This window comes from Opisthorchis viverrini (assembly GCF_000715545.1).
Source record: "Opisthorchis viverrini unplaced genomic scaffold opera_v5_36, whole genome shotgun sequence".
In the NCBI taxonomy this organism is placed as follows: domain Eukaryota; kingdom Metazoa; phylum Platyhelminthes; class Trematoda; order Opisthorchiida; family Opisthorchiidae; genus Opisthorchis; species Opisthorchis viverrini.
The window spans coordinates 61,436-82,496 of NW_008751692.1; the positions used below are offsets into that span (position 1 = coordinate 61,436).

Sequence of the window (21,061 nt, forward strand, 5' to 3'; positions counted from 1 at the left end):
TATTGATACTCCAAGGAAATTTAAATCCGACCACGTACAGGATACCATTATTCTTTCCACTGACTTGGGTTCGGAAGCTCCGGGCATCGCCTGTTGATCGTGTGTTGTTGGATTATTAAAGTTTGTGTCCGAGGTTCTCGTCTTCTTACTATTCGCCGTGCTAGGAGTCTGTATCAAGCAACATAGCTGGGGATAGAGTATTGCCACAATCCGCATTATCATATTGTTTGCTCGCTGCGTGACCGAACCGTAACAAACTGGCTGTAGAAACTTCGGTTATGACATCCCAATCCACTACGCTGTGTTTTGGCTTTAGAAGTTTCCAATCCCCTAGGAGGGTTTGCAAACTATTCAGAAAACCAACTCGCATATATATTCACCAGTCGGAATGCAATCCCAGATTGCATTGTACCCGTCTCTTACTCAATTTTGTAACCCGCCACCGCTATGTTTGGCCGGGATGCCTTTGGAGGGGAGATGGTGGCTCTAATCTAGACCACTCGTGCCACGTGATCGGAACTCGATTAACTTTCCAAGTGAGATGTTCTCACACAAACTGTAGGATATCGCCCTTTCTGGGCGGTACGAAATCAATGAAGTATCCTGTCATTTTTTATTATGTATTTAAATATTCTAATTCTGATGACAAGTACCTTCTACTGTTTCCCCAAAATCTGATTCTAACTCAAATCCGTTTACGTTTGCTACTCACAGGAAAACTTGCGGAAGCGTCGGTTAGTCTACAGGAATTTCACCGATTAACAAGGAATAAACTGTGGAAAAACAATCAAGGACAGTTATTACAGAAATTGGCATCGACTTTATTGGTAGAAAACTACCAACGACAAATTGACGAATGTCCCCCGGACTACCATTCTGACCGCATACAGCTGTGTCACAAGGCGCAAAAAATCGCCATTGAATGTAAGCTTGATATCACTGGCTAGTCTCTGTGAGCCACATACGCCGAAAATCAGATAGTCATTTGACTTCTTATTAAACTAAGGTTTCCTTTCAAATGGTTTGACACCGAACCTCTCTAGTATTCAAGATTATGCCATGACATTCGACCATATGCTTTGGAAAGCCTTGGCCATCTTTTGCTTACGCCTTGTCGAAAGAGATTTCTTTCTTCTCAGCTGAACCTATTTTCTCTACTTGGCTGCTATGTTCCATTTCAATCCCAAAATATACTCAGGAACAAATGTTCCTGGACTGACATCTTTCAAGGTACTATTGACGCGAGATATATGATTGATTATATGTTGGCCCGGATTGTAATCCCAAGCCTCAAATCTGTGTTGTGGGTCAGTGTATCTTGAGGCTTCTCAAAGGCAATGGATGGATTGATTACTGACACCATGGGAGGTATGTAGGGGTGACTGGAAGCATTCAAATCCCTGAAAAATGCTGCTTAACAACAATGTTTTCCTCCTCCTTATCATCATCATGGTCATCCTTATCATGCCCATCAAATCTACTTGTATTAACGTCCTGTAAAACCACAACGTTTCATCACGGAATGTCGATGCTGTTGAGCACCTAAAGGTGCATTTTTGCCTTCTGACCCTCAGTTTTACCGAGGATGAGCCGTTTTGATGAGTAACAATTTTCTTTTTTGTAAGCAAAGAAGTATCATAGGGAAGGGTTCGGAACAGATTGTGAAGTCATCGTTTCAGAAGAGCTTGATAAACAATCGTTAGTTTTTATTTGGGCAACAAGAGCCTTATCAGGCCAAGTGAGCAGGTCACCAAATTGGCCAGGTTATAAGACAGACGGGGAACCAATCAGTAAGTCAGTCCTCTTCAGATTATCACACCAGATCAGTGTTGAGCGTCAATTAACGGCTCTTGTCGGTTAGTGTGGTTGTCAAAATCTTGCGTTGGTGGATTGGGGGAGTTTCAAATTAATTCTAATCGGGTTTGGTTCCTTAATCTTCCACTTCAGGGTGCCTCAGTTGATGATTCAACTCGGTTGCCACTGATGGATTTTTCTTAGTCTTTGTGGGATTGTGTGTGGTGGTTGAGGTCAAGTATACTTCGGATGATGACTACTCTTCCTTCTGATGACCGCACACCAACACGTGTCAGCTCGACTGGTCCAAAACCGCTTGCCAGTTTGGCGATCTGCTCACTTGATCTGAATAGGCTCTTGTGTCGAAAGCGAAACGTTGCCCAAGTAAAAACTACCGATTGTTTTTCAAGCACTTCTGAAACGAAGTAGCTTAGGGATTTTCGGTATCTTAAGACGAGATAAAAACAGAGAGGACATCTCATTAAGTGTTACAGGCTAACACTCCATGAATAGGGTGATCTTGCTAATCGATGAGGGAGAAGTTCTTCATAATCGTCAGTGATCAGGAACAAATGTAATCAACCATTGACAAGTAAAGCTGAATCATGAGATAGGTCAGGAAGCCTCTTGACGAATGAGCCGATGACAGTGTGTCAAACTGCTTGGAACGCTTTGGATGTTTTCAACAATGTTTCAAACTACCTGAATGTTTGAACTGCTTGTCACCTCAGTTTTCCTCCGAAGTCTTCCTGAATAAACAACCATCGACCATAACTTTGTACCAAATTTTACTTTCGTGGATCCATTGTTTCATCTTGTGTGCAGAGAAGGTCTTCCGTCGATATCCATAAATAAGGAATTGCCACAGCCAGGGTATCTGTATCAAACTTACGCATTTCACTGTAGTTTGGCGTGCTTTGCCTTCCAATACGAGTTCTTTCACTGCTTGGTGACTTCTTTTTGGCAGGTGACGACTGGAAAGTTGAAGCACCTGTTTCTCTCCGGCTAGGAGAATTATTGGAAGAGGCCGGACGCCTTGATGAAGCACTGTCTGTAAGTTGCTTTTAGAAGACAGTGAACATACTTTCGTTTGGTTTTCACAACACGTGACAGTATGAATCATGTACATCATAAAGCTCATCCACAAAAGCTGGAAAATAGTCCTGGAATGAATACTTGTGGTGTACATAGCAAACAACCTCAGGCCATTGTGTGTCCGGATTCACTAGCAGATATTTGAAGGCTTACGGATCAGCCAGATATATTTCGTTGCACAAATCCCCTAAACTATCTGCACATAATCGGAGGGATTTTGAATTCATAAAATCAGTCTCCGCTTCATGCTAGGCTAGTGCTGGAAGTCTGTAAATTTCTCCAGCTGACACCTGAACATGTGAAATAAGTGGTCATTCAGCAAAGTTGGTCTACACACTTGAGCTGGTCGGTGGAACCACTGATTAGGATTCACCTTATTCAGTCAGGTTAAAGTGTGGATAAGTCATTAATTGTTAATTTTGCAAGGTTTGTAGACGATGACAGCTATTTAACAGTTTACCCAGAGTCAGCTTTTTTCAATGAACTGCATGAACCCGTCCTATTATTTGAGAGTCTGAACATGTGCCCGGCATTTGGTTTCAAGTCGTCTGCGGTATAATCAACAGGGACAGCAGGACCCGTAGGTTCATGAGAAAAACTGTATGGTATAACATAACTTCCACCGACTATTTATCGGTTCGGAAGTCAGCAATTTGCAGTCTTTGGGTACCACTTACGTGGACACCTTGTATGCATGTGACTGATCTTAACTGCCCTCTACAATTCAGGTAGAAGCACTGGAGGTTGTGGAAAATTTTTGCTTACCTCGGTAGTTGTGTTGGTTCTGACGAAAGATGAAGACTGCACGAATCTCAGAGATCCGAGACACGTTTGCTAATTTGCGCCACTTGTGGCGTCCAAAAGACATATCAGTGAGTCTCAGTGTTTTGCCAGGCTAAGTAAGGGCTGTGTTGTTGCATGGTTACGAGACGGGGACTCTGCGGAAAGATGATGTGAGGCGCCTTTATGTTTTTGACCGCCGATGCCTCAGACGCAATGCTGGTTTAGGATGGTAGCAACGGATCAGTGAAGAAGTGATTAGAAAACGAAATTTGGTTGTGCAGCAGGCGCCTCAATCGAGGCACCTTATTCGGCAACATTGACTGGGCTTTGTCCTCTGCATGCCGAAGCACCGTCAACCCAGAAGAGTGTTGTTGTCCGTGCCTCTTTCAGGATGACGGAAACAGCAAGCTTGACAATGTATTACTCGGTAGAAGGGCATGAAAATGATTACTAAGAGTTTAGATGTCGTTTTTGAGACACTTTGAAGGATGGGTACTCCCTGACCTCGTCCCCCGCGCTTGACTAGAGACATTGGAAAAATAGTTTTTAATTAAAATCAGTGACGTTCATGCAGTCAATGTTATTCCGGACTGCCTGATGGAGCGCCTGAAAATGTAGGCACCGCAGAATGCTTGAGACAGGCCAGGTCCGAACTCTCACCCATTAGATTCTCTTCTTGTCACTCTGAGGCTTTATTTATAATTAGCTAGTATGACTATAAAATATTTTGATATACTGGTGTATCGTACCAACTGAAACATGAGGCGGCCTGGTGCAACATAAGCAGTTGGGGAGGAACACCATAAACTGGAGATTCAGTTGGGCCTCCCGTGACATACAAATGAGTGTATTTCCCTATTTTGGTGCAATTTGGGTTCAAGTAGAACACAAGGTTGATAGAACCTCGGGGAATAGCTGCTTCTGATGAGCTACAATAAGGTCGAAACCGCTCGTGGGCTGTCGAAGAGTTGTCGGCAACCTTATGAACAGTGTATTGAGTCTATATAATTGGTTAAAGTATGTGGTCATATTCCAGTGAAGCATCATTGTCAACACTGGTGTTGTCGTCACTAGCTTCTGTAATAATAACGGTACTGGAGGTGTCGATAGTCTTAATTGCTCATCCGGATCAGAATGGATCTGCTGTCTTACAGGCAGTACACGGATGAACAGGCCTTCAGTTTGCCTCAGCACACTCAGACGTCAAAAGACAATCCAGGATTAGACTAACCACACCTCGAAACGTTTGGAAAGGTTATTATTCCAAGTGGACGAAAGCTTCATCATATCCGGTTTGTCCTTTGTGAACAGCAGTACCATTGAGAAAAATCCCTACAACTCAATCCTGAAACGAAGACATTCCAAACAGCGGGCTGTTCAGATCACTCATGAATCACTCATTAGTGAAGCTTCCCCAGTATGGTGAATGTGTGTTTCTACTCAGCCGAAACTCACTTGTTGTCGCTGATAGCGGAGGCCAAGTGAGCAAAAAGTAGAGATCAGGCAACTTAAAAGCTACGGGATTCACTCAGGAAGTAGACCCCGTTTGTGAAAAATTTCAGGTGCTTTCGAGTCCCGTTCCTGCATGCACATGACTTGTATACCTTCGATACAAATGACCTAAAAAAGAAAACCCTACACAGTGGGTGCATAAGAGTTCAGAAAGTCTGAAAGAAACGATATTCCAATGTATGTGGTCTATCTCATTCGTCCAGTAAACTTACTTCGATTTCTTAAAATATATATCGTGGGATATAGATAGATAGATAGATAGATAGATAGATAGATAGATAGATAGATAGATAGATAGATAGATAGATAGATAGATAGATAGATAGATAGATAGATAGATAGATAGATAGATAGATAGATAGATAGATAGATAGATAGATAGATAGATAGATAGATAGATAGATAGATAGATAGATAGATAGATAGATAGATAGATAGATAGATAGATAGATAGATAGATAGATAGATAGATAGATAGATAGATAGATAGATAGATAGATAGATAGATAGATAGATAGATAGATAGATAGATAGATAGATAGATAGATAGATAGATAGATAGATAGATAGATAGATAGATAGATAGATAGATAGATAGATAGATAGATAGATAGATAGATAGATAGATAGATAGATAGATAGATAGATAGATAGATAGATAGATAGATAGATAGATAGATAGATAGATAGATAGATAGATAGATAGATAGATAGATAGATAGATAGATAGATAGATAGATAGATAGATAGATAGATAGATAGATAGATAGATAGATAGATAGATAGATAGATAGATAGATAGATAGATAGATAGATAGATAGATAGATAGATAGATAGATAGATAGATAGATAGATAGATAGATAGATAGATAGATAGATAGATAGATAGATAGATAGATAGATAGATAGATAGATAGATAGATAGATAGATAGATAGATAGATAGATAGATAGATAGATAGTGCAAGGCAATAAGCTCTGCTTCAGACGAATAAGCTACATGTTGGTATACCAGTCTGTTTAACAGCACTGATAGATTGAAGGATGACACTTTTCTTGTATCATTCCATTAGGTTCGACGTGAATTTTTTGAAAAAGCTTGCATGAAAGGTGACTATTTGAACCTCGGCCGAGTTTGTGAAGCATTGGCCAAACTGTGTCACAGGTGCGTCTTCTGCATATTTCTGTCTTTTTATTTCCTTATGCAATACAGTTGTAGGCTGTTATACAGGGCTACGGAATAAGTATTGATTCAATATTTTTGGAGTTATTATTGAGAAGCTGTCAGTGTTGTTACGGGATGTTGCTTTTTGTTTTGAGTAATAATGGGTCGTTTAGCACAAAGCTACTTCAGTTTTGGCGGCTGAAACGCTGGGAACGCTTAACCGCTATACGTTCCCACTGTATCGATGTGAATCCATGCGGTATGAGTAACAGTTCGTTTCAATTCAGTTCGTTTTTCAGCCAACAAACCGCACACCCAATGGTTGCGGTTCCAGCCTCTACGTCTTTCTTCATCGAGAAAGCGGGAATAAGGGAATAAGACCCATGCTTTGGGGACGGTGGCTTAATCACTTAACTGAATTGGAATACTCCTGTTCGTCCGGTGTGGCCGGGTTAGCTATAAAATAAAGGCGGTAACTTTGATGCACCACCAACATTGGCTGCGTGGCATAACCAGGGCCAATAACCTTTGGTTCATCTCATCCTGCGGTCCCCATCATCGAGAGTGGCATTTAACAAATTGGTTGAGTTGGCTGGCAAGGGCTTTCACGCTTCTTTGCCAGGTCATGGACTGAAGGCCCTTAGGTCGTTTCCATCTGATACAAGGATAGACGAATGAGGCTCTACAAGGCAAACGACCATCCAGCATACGAAGTACTTGGTCCAACCAGCGCAACCTGTGGAGAGAGACCAATTGATCAATCAAGGGATAGTTAACTTTCCCGAAAACCATCCGACATCACTTATAATTACTGCTTTGATTACTGATTATCACCAGATCCGCTTGATGCCTTGGAGGCACCAGTGACAAAACACGGCGAGTCTCCGAAGGTGTTTCGCACGCAGCCGCCAAAGCACTGATCGATGGAATAGGACGGATGGGACAGCGGCATTGTACACTTTGCCGTTGATAGTCCAGCTGAGGTCACGTTACTGCCACAAATGTCTAAGGTTGGTAAACGTCTCCATGGACTTCCCAATTCGGGAAGTGGTTCTGTCTTTCACCAGTCCGGAGAGACTCATGTAGCCACCCAGGCAGACGGACTCATCCACCACATCAATCGGTTCACCTGCAAGAATGAGATTCGGGTTCGATTCTAACCAGACTTGCAGCAGTATTTCACGAGATGCAGACGCGAAGCCCCTATCAAACTGTGCAGAGGAATTAGTTGGGTTATTTAAAAATGATATGCATCTTTACACGTTATGATCCAAGGGCAGCAACATTATTGGCTTACCCAGTGTCTGCAAACGAACTCACAGAAGTGTTTTGATCTTCGAGGTGAAAGAGGCAGATATTAGAGATTCATGGAGAACAACGATAACGTTATCAAAGAGGAGGGGTGGCAGTGGGCATCCTTGACTGACACCACTGGATGTGGTGAACGCAGGAGAGAATTCCACGTATTCACCTACGCGTTCGGGGGACGAGGCTAATAGAGCATTTATAAGGGACAATAGTTGAGGAGGGATACCCTTCATCGTCAGAGTGTTACAGTTTCCGGCGATCAACTGAGTCGAAGTAGATCTGTCGTCGATAAAGACGCAAGCAAACAAGAACGAGAAAGGTGATGCAAACGGCCTGGTTCAGATGGTCTGTTGGAGAAAGCAATAACGTCCCACTCTGAACTTTCGTCGACATGGGCCACCAGTATCCACGTCCCGCTCTGATTCATTTGGTCCTTCCAGAGTTTGAGCTGCAGGGATACAGCTGACCTGTTCTTCAAAGTGCTTAGCCCATCGTGCACGACGGCAGTTCTGTGAATAAATTGAAGTCCCATCTTTTTCGGAGGTCTTCTTACCAACACCTACCCTCCTTGGACCAGCTGACCGGATTAATTTAAATAGGGTGTGATTTTTCCCTGCTGCAAGAGCTCTCTCCATTCTTTGGGCTCCTGCGGTCAACCAATGCTTTCTGTCAGTCTTTTGACATTTCATGTTAGGTGTTTGAGGGCTCTCCGTGAGCTATCACAGTCGTTTGTGGCTGGTACGTTTTTCCTGGTTTCAATGAGTGCTGCTGATCGTGACGAGATTCATTGTTCATTGGAGCGTGCGAATGACATCTGGCAGGCGGTTTTTAATGCTGTGAGAATGGCTTCTTCCAGCTTTTTCCATCCGCCTTCCAAGCCCATTATCCTTGCTCTGATCGTCAACCCCGAATTGGCTTTCAAGACGGGCCTCCTCAGGATCTAGTACTGACCAACCTGGGCATTCATATCACCTGCCAGAGTCACGACATTTGTGCTTCTTGCAGACCAAAGTGGTCGTGACAAACCTCCATAAAAGCTGTCTTTCTCATCCTCAGGGCTGCTCTCTATCGGAGTGTCTGCTGACACAACAAACATTCACCGTTTACCACATCGAGATGCACTGATATTCATGGAACCAGACAACCTAACCGCTCAAAGGTGATTATTAATGAGAATACAGCCCAGTAAATTAGACGCATCCCAGAAGCTAAGCACAATTCCCACGTCTCAGAACCATGGACCAATGCATCAAGGTCACCAGACACCCCAAACATAAGGTGGGAGAATTATGGGTTCGCCTCAAGCGGTTCGAGACGAATGACCAAACTGGGGTCTTCCATGTATGTTCCGGATACACAACATTGATCAAAGGATGGAACAAGGTCTGAGCAAGAGCCCAATTTGAAATACAGTACATACCTTGAAAGCTGAAATGTGAAGCAGATCTCTGAAATTTAATAAGGATTTAGTTTGATTTATTATACCAGGCCGAAGCTTGGGTACGGAGCAACAATCAGGTGAGTGACATCTAAATGGATCAGGACTTGGGTAAGGGAAGTATGAGGAGGAGTCAGTGAGTGAGTAGCTGTAAAGGCGGATGATACTCTCAGGCCACCCAGGCCGAAGAACGGGGTTTGATCGTGGTACGCCACTTTGAGATTTTGACCAAAAATCTAACCCACATGCCAGTGGGATAGCGTATACTTTTGTTCGGGGACCCCGCCCCTAGTCTCTGACTCGAAATTCTGACCCACATGGCAATGGTTATTAGAGTTTTATTGAGGAACCTGTCCCGGAGCCGACGACTCATTAATCTGACCCACTTGGTTGCAGGAGGCTGATCTGGCCAGAGGACGCAGGGAGTCATTCATAATAGTCTTACCCTAATGCTATCGCTTACAACAGATGCCTTCTAAGCAGCACCAAGCCCTTTGGTGTCAGAGGAGTTTTGGTCGTATTGAATAATACGCCAGCGGTCACGGTTAACTGTTAGACGGCTAGAGTCTACAGTTTTTAGTGCTGACATTTTCTAACCCGTCCTCTACTTCCACTACTATGGGCATGTTGAAGGGAAGGGAACATCTTACTGCCTCCAGATTCCTATTACAGAAGACAATAAGACTTTCCTCCAGACCACCTTGGTTACACGACTTCTCGCAGTACGGTGATTCATTACTCTTTGTTGGGCTACTAGCCTTAGTTAGGCCTTTCTGGCATGGTTGAACCCTTAGAATCTGAGTTCCAGCCCCCGTAGCACGCGAGGTCATTGTATCACAGACCCCTGAACATCACTTCAAGATGTCACCTTTAGTTCGAGGTCCTGAATAAGGAAATCTGACTTTATTAAGCTTCCGCAGAAATGGCTCCATAGAAGGTGGAATTCTGACTGTAATTCAGGACCCACGTTCTCGTATTACATTATATATATATATATATATAGTATAATGGTAGTGGACCTTAGGATTAACTAGCATTAATGTGCGTCTCCACCCTCGCCCTCGAACGATGAAAAGCGACTCACGTTGAGACGAAGGCTGTTATACCGATTCTGCTGTTCTCTTATGACTCAGGGATACCACACTTCCAAACTTAAAATGGCAGAGACGTTTTGTCCATTTCTTTTCTAGAATATGGAAAATGTTCACAGGATGCTAACGACAACTAGATGGCTTTCGACTGATCATGTCCAAGATAGCTTTATGGTCATAAATGTAGATGATAGGACTGCTTCTCTCAATTGATTTAACTTGCCTTTAGACCGCCCGACCTAAAGCTGCCACCTTGAAGTGGTGATCGGGCTTGAGTGATGCAGTGATCCCGCGGGCCACACTGGTTGGAACGTCACTCTACAAGGTGCAACCATGCCAGGGAAGCCAGAAGAGAGTAGCCAGACCAAGAGCAGTGAGACCCTGTACCACGAGTTATAATGCTACGAAGCAGTCCGGGGATAAAATCGCACTTTCCTCTGAGATAGGAGCGTGAAGGCAGCGAGGCGTTGCGCCCAGGCGACCGGCACGTCATATTCACGGAGGCAACATTATCGACTTTCTCCGAAAAAGGACGGGTTGGAAAAGGTCGGCCCTGATCACTCCGACCAGGGCACTCCGATCACCAAACGGTTAACCGCGACCGCTCGCGCATTATTCACTACCGTCGAAATACTTTAAAAATCAGAGTCTGATGCTGCCCAAGAGCACCTGTTGCGCGCAACCACATCAGGAGTGAGGAACTGATGCCTTACTCTCTGCGTCCTTGGAGTAAGCCAACTACCTGAAGCCAATCAAGTCAGACTATTGAGTCATTGGCTCTGCGCAGGGTTCCCACAGAAAGCCCTACCATATGTTGCCTCGCGGATTAGTTGTTTGAGTCAGAGCCTAGGGGCACGGTTTCTAAACACAACCGTACATCCTTCCGCTGTCTCTTGGGTTGGACTTTTGAGTCAAAGGCTCAAGGTGGGGTATCTTAGTCACACCTTCTTCCTCAGCCCGGTCAACCGGGAAATATCACTTGACCGCAAGTCCCTCCCCAACCCCTTCCACCAGACAGGCAAACATTGCTGGGTCATTTCGCTGTCAGTTATCCGACCGATGGGCCTCACTCGAACCTCTAACTAATAACAATAAACTAAATAACACCCTTCTAAACCCACGAAATCTTTTCTATATATGAACTTTTACAGCCCGTACTCTATGTCAAGTTGACAAACAGACAATGCACGCTGAAATCTTGTATTCGCTTAAAATTGATGTGTGCTGTCTCTAAAACACGCACACAAGACCCGAGCGTGGTTATACATCTTAGAACGCCAAGGATGAAATCAACATTTTCACATTTTCCCTCAGTGCATCCGTGGTCCAGAAGTGATGACTCGTGCAATATATGGCATGGGGGTTGCACTCAGCCATAGAGCTGAACGCACTTGGCTGGATTGGATCCCAGTGAACAATCGTTTTTACGCCGTCCGGTTATCCAGCTAAATCAAGCTCGGTGCTTCTGGATATAAAAAGTGGTACCTGTTTGTAGTGTCCGCTTATGCTCAAACGGACTGCAGTTCTGAAGGTAAAAGGGATGCTTTTAATCGAGATGCATTCAGGCTCAATCGTCAGGCAAGAAGTATTGACATTGTGGTTCTTGCGGGCAATGGAATCTCGTTTTGGGAGACTGATTTTGGAGTCGATGCTCGTCACATGGAAACGGAGAGCGACTTGACCAGTTGTGTGCCATTCATTAACTGTTTCTTGCAAGTGCGAAGTTCCAACATGAACGTTCACATCGCCCAACCTGATGGCCATCAACTGCAAATCAACCGTGGACCCGTTGGATCAAGTGGCCATCAGCCACTGCTGGAGAGCTTCAATTCAAGACCGCCGTTCCTACTGGGGGCACACGACTTGATTCCGATCACGCCATGGTGCGTGCACACCTGCCAGTTCGTTCTACTTCAGGCCCACGTAAATTAGCAAGAACGATGCCAATCCACCATCTTCGAAAACTAACATAGCTCAACAGTATAGATCTCAGCACTAAATCCCTTGCCTGTTCACCTTTATTCTTTTCTTCACAATCAGTGTTTCAAATGCATCATGGTTGTACGGCAGCAAAGTATTAGTGTTGAACTCTGATGTCGTGCTGTCTGTGACGATGATGATGGTGATGATGATGATGAGCTTGTCCAGCAACTCCTCACAGTAAACCGATACCGTATCGATCGTGAGCACGTGGGCGAAATGTGAAAGGAGCCGTGCTAATGGCATTCATTGCTGTCCGTATGACTTCCTTGATACAATCAAATGACCTCTGGATATCATCGAGATCGATAGTCCTGATTAATGCCAGGAAATTAGAACCAGCAAACAACGAATATGATGGCACACGCACATCTCTGAAACGTCAAACGGTGAAGAGCCTAAAGAAAGGCCGAAAGCTCTGGTGGGAAATGGAGAAGGCTTTTCTACCGGAAGCAGCCGTGCACCATATCAAGTGATACGACTGACTAGCTCTGAGAAAGCAGAACTAAGCAAAGCGATAAGTGAAAAAGGCGGCTTGATATTTTAATCGCAAAAACGTCGACTGAAAAGATGATCCGAACACTTCGAAGAACAGTCCAGCCGGTCTCTTGCAACACGGCCTGTGGAGATAGTGCATACCGTCGAGTGGGATGTAAACCTTAGTCGCGCGTCGGAAGAATTAAAGTGGGAAATATCCATATTAAAACTTGAGAAGGCACCAGGACCGGATGGTCTGTATCCAACTCTCTTCAAAGAAGGCCGAGAATTCCTGGTGACCCATGTGACAAAGACTTTTAGTGCAGTATGGAATGAAGAGGAAATGTCTGTAGAATGAGGCCTGTCGACAGGTATTCCTATCTTCAAAAATGATACATGGACACTGTGTGAAAGCCGGCGTGGCACTAACCTGGTAATTGTGGTATCGAAGGTGCTCTCTGGTCCTATCTTTCGAAGGTTGACTAAACACAGGGAGAGACATCTGTGAAAACCAAGCTGGGTTCCGTTCTGTAAGAAGATGCATCAATCGAATCCTCACCCTCCGACAGATTATGGAACAGCGACACTACTTCTAGCAACAGGCACTGGTTGTATGCCTTAACTTAAAAGCCGCCTTTGGCTCTGTGGACCGTCAGGCGTTATGGCAGTGTCTGAAGCAAAGGTGTCCCCCGTAAATTCTTGACCTTCCTTAAGGTGCTGTATGCCAACTGCCGGGGACATGAGTCTACGGGAAGCCCTCACCTGAGTTCAACCACAGCAAGTGGTTTCAGGCAGGCTGTCTTCTTTCAACTCTCCTCTCTAACTTAGTCATTGATACCATCATGGACGACTCATTATAAGCCTCTAATTTCTGTGGAATCGAAGGGCTCCCGGGACGTCCGCTCACAGATATCGAGTTCGCAGATGACATAGGTCTTCTTGGGTCTGATCCCGTGGTGATGCAAACAATATTAACTAGTCCGATTAATTCTGCCTCATGGTTTGGCACGCGCTTCACACCTGCGAAGTTTAAAATACCACTGCAAAACTAGGTGGGCTCGAACCCTAACTTCATATTTCCGGATGGGCCGATTGAGTTAGCAGACAAGTTTTTCTACCTGGGTAGATGTGTCATTTCCGGTGGTCTCGCGAAGAATGATATCTCCATCCGGATTAGGAAGGTCAGAGCAGCTTTTGTGGGCCTGCATCACCTGTGGAGTAGGCGTGACGTCAGCTTATCCGTCAAGGGTTGAGTTTACAATGCTGCCGTGTGTGGATCAGAAACCTGGCCACTGCACGCTGAAACGTCAAGACTTTCCGTGTTTGATCACTGATGTCTTCGTAGCATTGCCCTAGTCTGGTGGGAACACCGGATCAGCAATTCTGAAGTAAGTTGAGTGGTTTTCGGAAGAAACAACTCACTCTAGATAGATTAACTGATCACACTGCATAGGTTGCACTGACTTGGCCACGTGCTGCTTATGCCTGTCGAATGACTTCCTCGAAAGTTTCTTTTCGCACAACCACGCAGAGGGTGGCGACGAGCCACGGGAGCTATGGCAGTCACTACCAGCAAACTCAGCTGTGTTGGTCATTGCGGTCTCCTTGGATGGGGACCTCGAGACGGGTTACATTGGTTAGAACGATTGTCAGACATTGCTCAGTCGCGCTGGTCCATCCAAGCTATTGTTCTTGATGCATGGCTCTCTTCCCAACCCCCCCACTTAACAGTCCACTGACAGTGCTGCATTTGCGTTCCAATTTATCAACTCACGCCTTTAATGCGCAGCCACTTACCCCACCTCTCCAAATCATTGTCGAACGAAACTTTGGTAGCTGTAAGCATTGTACAGCAGGTACGCCTTTTTTAAAGCGCCTTTTAACGATAATGATAACGCCCTTAGACAAAATGACTTTCGTTTGTCACTTTGCGCTCATAAAATTTTCTCGCACCCAAGTTTCATCAAACTGGATCCGAAATATGTGATTCCATATACAGAGGGACCTCGAATGTTTTCTGCTGGTCATGTGAGCTGATCCGATGTTTCTTGAACCACAACATACTATAGCACGATGAATACAGAAGTTTCTCCTTCACACAAGTTTTTCCTAACGGTACCATGTTACTTTCTCTTCTGGGAGTAATCGAAAAATACGTAACAACGCCGCGTGACCAGAACAAGTCACTCGTTATTGCCTTTTTCCAGGATGAACAAAATGGAAGAAAGTATCCAGTATTTACAAAAGTTCGCACAGTCCTGTGAACGGCATGGACAGTGGCTGGAGCTTGGTCGGGCATGCCAGATGCTGGGAACTGCCTATGATACCGTCGGCGACTACACCTCGGCTCTGAAATGGATGAAGAAATCTTACAATCTCCCACATATGATACAGGTAGGCATCAGCCCCTGACATCCGCTGATAACACTAGGTTTGAATGTTCCGGAGCCAGATAATTGTTGTTTAAATCCAAATATCAGACTGGATACCTTCACAGCATGCTTGACGCTTTGTTCACCACCAGCATTGCTATGAATCGAGCATTGCCTTAGCTATGACTCACAAATTAAACCAGATTTCAGCGGCAATCCATCATTCTTTTCGCTAGATCTGTTGGATCGGTTGCACAGAATGAACACAGAATGAACGTCATCACCTGTTTTTTAACTACACCCGCAGGGACTAAAACCGGATTTGATGAAAGATACTACTGAGGCCGCTCGCATTATGATAGGTGTTTCACGGGCACACCTTATGCACGATCGTTATGCTAAAAACGTCCTTCAATCTACCTCAAAGTCGGTTCATCGAATAGTCAAATGGAAGGCTAGTCCTAAGGACGAAGAAAAACTCTTTGATCTCCATGAACTCAACGTTCCACGTGAGTCTACTGCGTTATTGGGTTTTTCGTTCAGCCTTAGCCAATTGGTACATCACACAGCGGCATTTATCCGCACTCATGAACACCGCGGCCAGCTTGGATTCCTCTCTGCGGGGCCTCTAGTTAGTTCATGTCTCTTGTTAGAATAACAGAGGGTTCCATTGAGCAGTTGAGATAAGTTACTGGTCTTTTGAACACAGTAATATTAGACATTATGTAATGTGCCTCCTGGCCAAATCCGCCGTGAACCATCATGCTGCCAGAAATTCGGCTCACTGTCACGTGTCTGCTTGCCAGGATCACTTTTTTCCAGTTAAATTTATCCATAGCCAATCTGGACGAGCCAAATAATTTAGCGCGGTCGTAAGATGACGTTCCCGAGCGCCAAATGCAGTGGTTTTCAATTACTTGGCGGTCTTTGAAACTATGCGACAGCGAAGTGCAAAACAGGGCCATCCGAAAGAAAACTCAGGAATTTGTGATTTTCTCCATTGCAAACAGTGTATTTTTTATTCTAGGCAACCAGTCTGTGAATATGTTTCACTGGAACTCTGAAGACAATTAGTTCCCTGGTGTTGACCTTAGGTAACCTGTATCTTTTCGCTTCCCTATATCAGCCGTCTCGAACCCATGAGGTTTCCTGAAAATTAGGCAGCAGAACATAGATGGCTCGTTATAAACCAAACAGTTTTGTAGTTGCGAAGTCTACCAAATACTGTGAACCCTCTTAGAGTGGACACAGAAAACAGCCACCAAACTTTTGAACATATTGAGAGAGGATTTCCCGTCAACCATAATATATTGTGAAGTCTCTCATAAAAGCAGTGTTGATGTTCAGGTGATACGCTCTCCTGCTTGCAGCGCGCTTCCACAAAATGACCGGTAAACATGCCAAAATTCAACAGACATCACTTTCATCATTTGACGGCCACATCACACGATGACACGTGTTGACTGGCTTCTCGAGCAACGACTAATTCTCAGGTGGAAGTTTCACTCACTTCCACCGAGCTACTTGTAGATTGTTGGTATTGTGAGGAGGAAGGATGAAACAGCTGTACAGTGCTTCCCAGCTTTTCAGCATAGGTTGGCTTCACCTACAGAACGAAGCGAACTGAAAATTCACAAGCATTTCAGTTCAATACGCAAGGTGAACTTTACTGGTCTAAAATAGCAGATACTTTCCCTCCCGAGTATCACTTGAGGCTTTTGGTCAATTTCGGCGGCAGCGGTTGGTATCTCACCCACGGTCATGGGAAAAAAGAAATGGAGATAAGCAAAATAGGACTTTTGATGGAGCTAAGCCTGTATTGAGGGAATATATGGGAGAACAGTTTAGTACCTGCTAGGAAGAGGTCAGCAAAGCGCTTCTGGTGGAAAATATATATTAAAAGGAGTATCGCATTTGTTTTCTTCGCAATGGTGTAGCCCATGCTGTTATCGAGCTCCGAAGCACCTCAGGCAAACAAGGAGAATCTAGAAGGCTACATCTAATCTGCATGAGGAGAAGGAAAATACATAGGCGTGTGCTTCTTCTAACTGTTCTGATATTATAAATTGCATGCCCCACGGACTACCTCCATCCACAATAAAGCATTTATTAATCTTGGTTTGTTCACCTTCCTGTAATAGTTAGAAATAATTTCAGACAGTCAAATACTACGAAACCATGGGAACAAACTGAATGTCTGTGAAGGGAGAAAAAAATTCATGGTGTACCCTCTTAGTGATTGTAGTATCGTATCATCATCATACCGATGGTGAGTAATAGTAATAGTAATTCGTAATATTCAATCAGAAAACTATGTAGAGGTGCTTGTTTTCAATCGAATTCCATGGACAATATTCACTTGGTCGCTGAAATCTTACTGGATGCATGCGTGCGGGTATTCTAAACAATCGGTGGTATCGTTTAAGAGGTTTAGTAAGCAATCGGTGGATTTACTGCTGAGCAGGGTTTCGCTTTCGACACAAAATTCTCGTCAAGTCAAGTGAGTAAGTTGCCAGGTTGATCGGATTGCAAGGCAGTCAGGGAACCACTCCGAGGTATTTCCTATGACTAGCCGACTTTATCGGTGCTGAGTATCGGCCCGAAGTTCCTGTTTATTGGTCAGTGTGGATCACCATCATCATATCAGCTGTAAGAACCGCGTACTTCTCGCACAGTGGTTATAGACAGATTGTTTATGGGGATTGTCTTCATGATGAATCCAGATGATCACCATCTCATATCAGCTGTAAGAACCGCGTACTTCTCGCACAGTGGTTATAGACAGATTGTTTATGGGGATTGTCTTCATGATGAATCCAGATTTTGCGACCTTGCGTTTGCTGTCTAGGTTTGTTTAGTTATCAGCGTACACTCGGACGGTGCGATTATAACAAGAGTGGGAATTGTGAACCTACCAACGCTACAACCTCAACAGCTGCCCCACATTTCAGAAGTACACACTCAAAATGAGCTTTTTAGCTTCCAGCTTGTGAGATCTGTCTATGGAGTTACCAGGGTTTTCATTTCCGGGGCAATGAGGTCAGCAGAGCAAGTCAAATATTCCCAACTTTGTGAACTATGTTCGGCGATATGTAGGCCTTCAGTTCATGAACTTTGGATTTTCAGCTGCAGGTGCCGGCTATCACCGGTTACTCGCTGTTGCGCTAGATGTTGTTTGAATAGACCAACCAGTTTGCTTAGCACCGTATCGTGTAAGCATGAATTTTCACTAAACCTGAGGGATGTTTTGCTGTAACCAGCTAAAGTGTTCGAACAAGATGAAATTCTTATGTCTGACTAAAAATCTTTTGAAGCCAAAGCAGTATGACACAAGGAAAAGACTAAAGCATCTTGCTGGATGGTAAGTGGCAGTTTGGGCGACACAGTGTGAGAGAAATCCGTTCTTCCCCTTATTTTGCCACTACATTCGAGAGCTACTGTTACAATTGATGACCTGTATTACCCACTCTGTTAATGAATTTACAAGAACGTTTCGTTGGCACTTAGTCAAGAGCCCTAGTTGAAAGTTTGCATACCAAAAGACCTCCTCTTTGAGGAAGTTGCACCAGTGAAAGCTGACCGAAACTCAACCTCTAAAAAGACCGGACACAGTCTACCTACCTGAGTGGGTCTTCGCTGGAGAGCAGATTAGAAGGCCAGCTTCACACATGGATCTTAGCATACAAATTACCTCATTTTAGAGAATATGAGAATATTTTGACCGCTGTCAGTCTATTTCGATAACAGATATGCGTATCTCTCGCTTTGTGTCCACATACATAAGGAAGTTTACTGATGTCTCTTATGAATACTGTTCTTCTGTGGAAAATTTTCTTCTGTGAATACTTGTTGTTGATACAAGACCTCCTTGTTGATGTTTGTCCACTACATGCTCAGAGTTCTACATGAGTTACACTAAAAAGGCATACCAGAAAAGGCTTTATTCGAAAGCGAAATGTAAATTCCCATAATTTATACTGTCTCCAGCTGACATCCGAAACCTAGATTTTACTCTGTTTGGTGATGGTAACCTATCGAAATATTGTGATTTACTGTCAAACTGCCTAGTTTTCTGCTCTGTTCATGCTGTTCTGAGGATGCATTGAAGGCGTCTAAGGAGCTCCGTCATCTTAACGAGGAGCATGCAATTATGGGACAAGACACTGCTGTATAATTATCAAGATTCAGCTTTCTGGAGTGAATGATATATATCCAGATTTCGGCTTACTGTATAAACATCTCCGTGGTTTCAGCGATTGCTGCAGTTTAAAATGACCGACGACGCTGAACAGACAAAATCGACCAACCCCAAATGTCCTATAGCCAGAAGGTGAACCGATCAAGGGTGAACATATCTATGCATCCTGTGAAGAATGTAAAAAGCGGTGGACCGAAGGCTGCAATTCGATAAGATATTAATGTTCCACATAATTTTCATGCTAAGGCCTTCCGATTTTTTGTAATGTACTACTCATAAGGTTGCTGAAAATCCGTTGACCAACCTTATGAGTGGTACATTACAAAAATATACATGTATCGCGTTATCTCGAATATCGTAGCGACTGAAACTTAAGGCGGCCTGGTGCAGCACATTCAGTTACCTGAGAACATCACAAACGAGAGATTCAGCTGGGTTCCAGGTGAGTCTCTCGAAAAACCAAATTGGTTTGCAGATGAGCGTATATTCGCCTTCCGATTTTCCTTAAAGACGTTCGGGTAAACCTAATAATAAAATGACTGGAAACTTAAAGGGAATCGACAGTAAGCCAGCAAGGTCCGAATTTCAAATCAGTGGTTTCTGCGCGATGAACAGTTCTTCGATTTTCTTACCAACGCTCGAAAACCAAATTGGTTTGCAGATGAGCGTATATTCGCCTTCCGATTTTCCTTAAAGACGTTCGGGTAAACCTAATAATAAAATGACTGGAAACTTAAAGGGAATCGACAGTAAGCCAGCAAGGTCCGAATTTCAAATCAGTGGTTTCTGCGCGATGAACAGTTCTTCGATTTTCTTACCAAAGAAAAACATCCTTATGGACACACTACCATCTGATCAATTTGAAATCCATGTCAATAAATCAGGACAACCTTCGTGTCTTCTTCCAATTTTTACCAAGAAATTTTTCATAAAAATCTGAGAGGCCCCAAAGTGCAAATTTATTTTTATACCTTGCAGATGCGAGCAACAACTTAGCAGGCTTGCTGATTGATACTAACAGTTCCTACCGCAAGTAGGAACTTTTAGTCCTCAGAAGGTCCACTTGCCGTGATTCCGTGATCCCTTACTTGCTTCCACTTCTAGTCAAACTCATTCACTCTCTTGCGCAATAACATTGCATCTCACTCATTTTTTGTAAAGCGTTTAGTGATTTTGGATTAAGGACAATTTTCACCAAGTGTAGAATTATTCTGCATAAGATTCCGTGGTGAATTTGTATTGAAAATTCATCTTCGGGTGTACAAAGCTTTACCAGACTTGAGTAGACAGTGAGATAAAAAAGCACTCAGTTTAAATCGCTCAGTTTTGTCCAGAAAATCGTAGCATCTTTGCCAACTGTTCTTTTTCTTTCTTCCATTTTAGCTGTTACATTTATTACTCGCAGGCCAAAAAGGGATATGCTACATTGTGCACATGATCCCGTTACGGGATTTCTGCATCATTAGCTTACTCTCAATCGGAATGGAGTGTATCAGGTTATAGCTGGTTTCATCAAGGCAAAATGCGATCAGAACTTTACTTTCAACACAGCAATGCAATGATGCATTATTTGGGTAGATCAGCTTGAACAGACAAAATAAAACAATTGTTTTGGCTACTACAGCTTTCTGCTTCACAAATTGCCGGTGAGAAAATGCGTCAAATGTTTATGCCACTTTTTTTTTACCAAATTAGTCTTGACCTTACTATTCAAACTGGTCCTTGGACAATTCGATTATGATGTTTTCTACAAATGTTTTTGTAACGTCAGACTGCAAAGCTAAATGGCAAACTCAAAAAAGAGGACTCTAGTCTTCGATCAGTATTCTTGAACTTATCATGAGAAAC

At 43.6% G+C, this 21,061-nt stretch overlaps 1 protein-coding gene across 1 annotated transcript in view; it reads left to right on the top strand.

Annotated features, from left to right (window-relative positions):
* T265_02772 (hypothetical protein) overlaps positions 1–20,824 on the top strand; it is a gene marked incomplete at both ends in the record, with an annotated part of 29,792 nt that extends 8,968 nt beyond the window's left edge. The window contains 6 exons of the mRNA XM_009167097.1: positions 715–924; positions 2,762–2,847; positions 6,258–6,349; positions 14,851–15,037; positions 15,323–15,524; positions 20,597–20,824. Coding sequence (XP_009165361.1) covers positions 715–924; positions 2,762–2,847; positions 6,258–6,349; positions 14,851–15,037; positions 15,323–15,524; positions 20,597–20,679 — 860 coding nt within the window. The remainder of the gene's footprint in view (positions 1–714; positions 925–2,761; positions 2,848–6,257; positions 6,350–14,850; positions 15,038–15,322; positions 15,525–20,596) is intronic.
* Between the last annotated feature and the right edge of the window lie 237 nt (positions 20,825–21,061).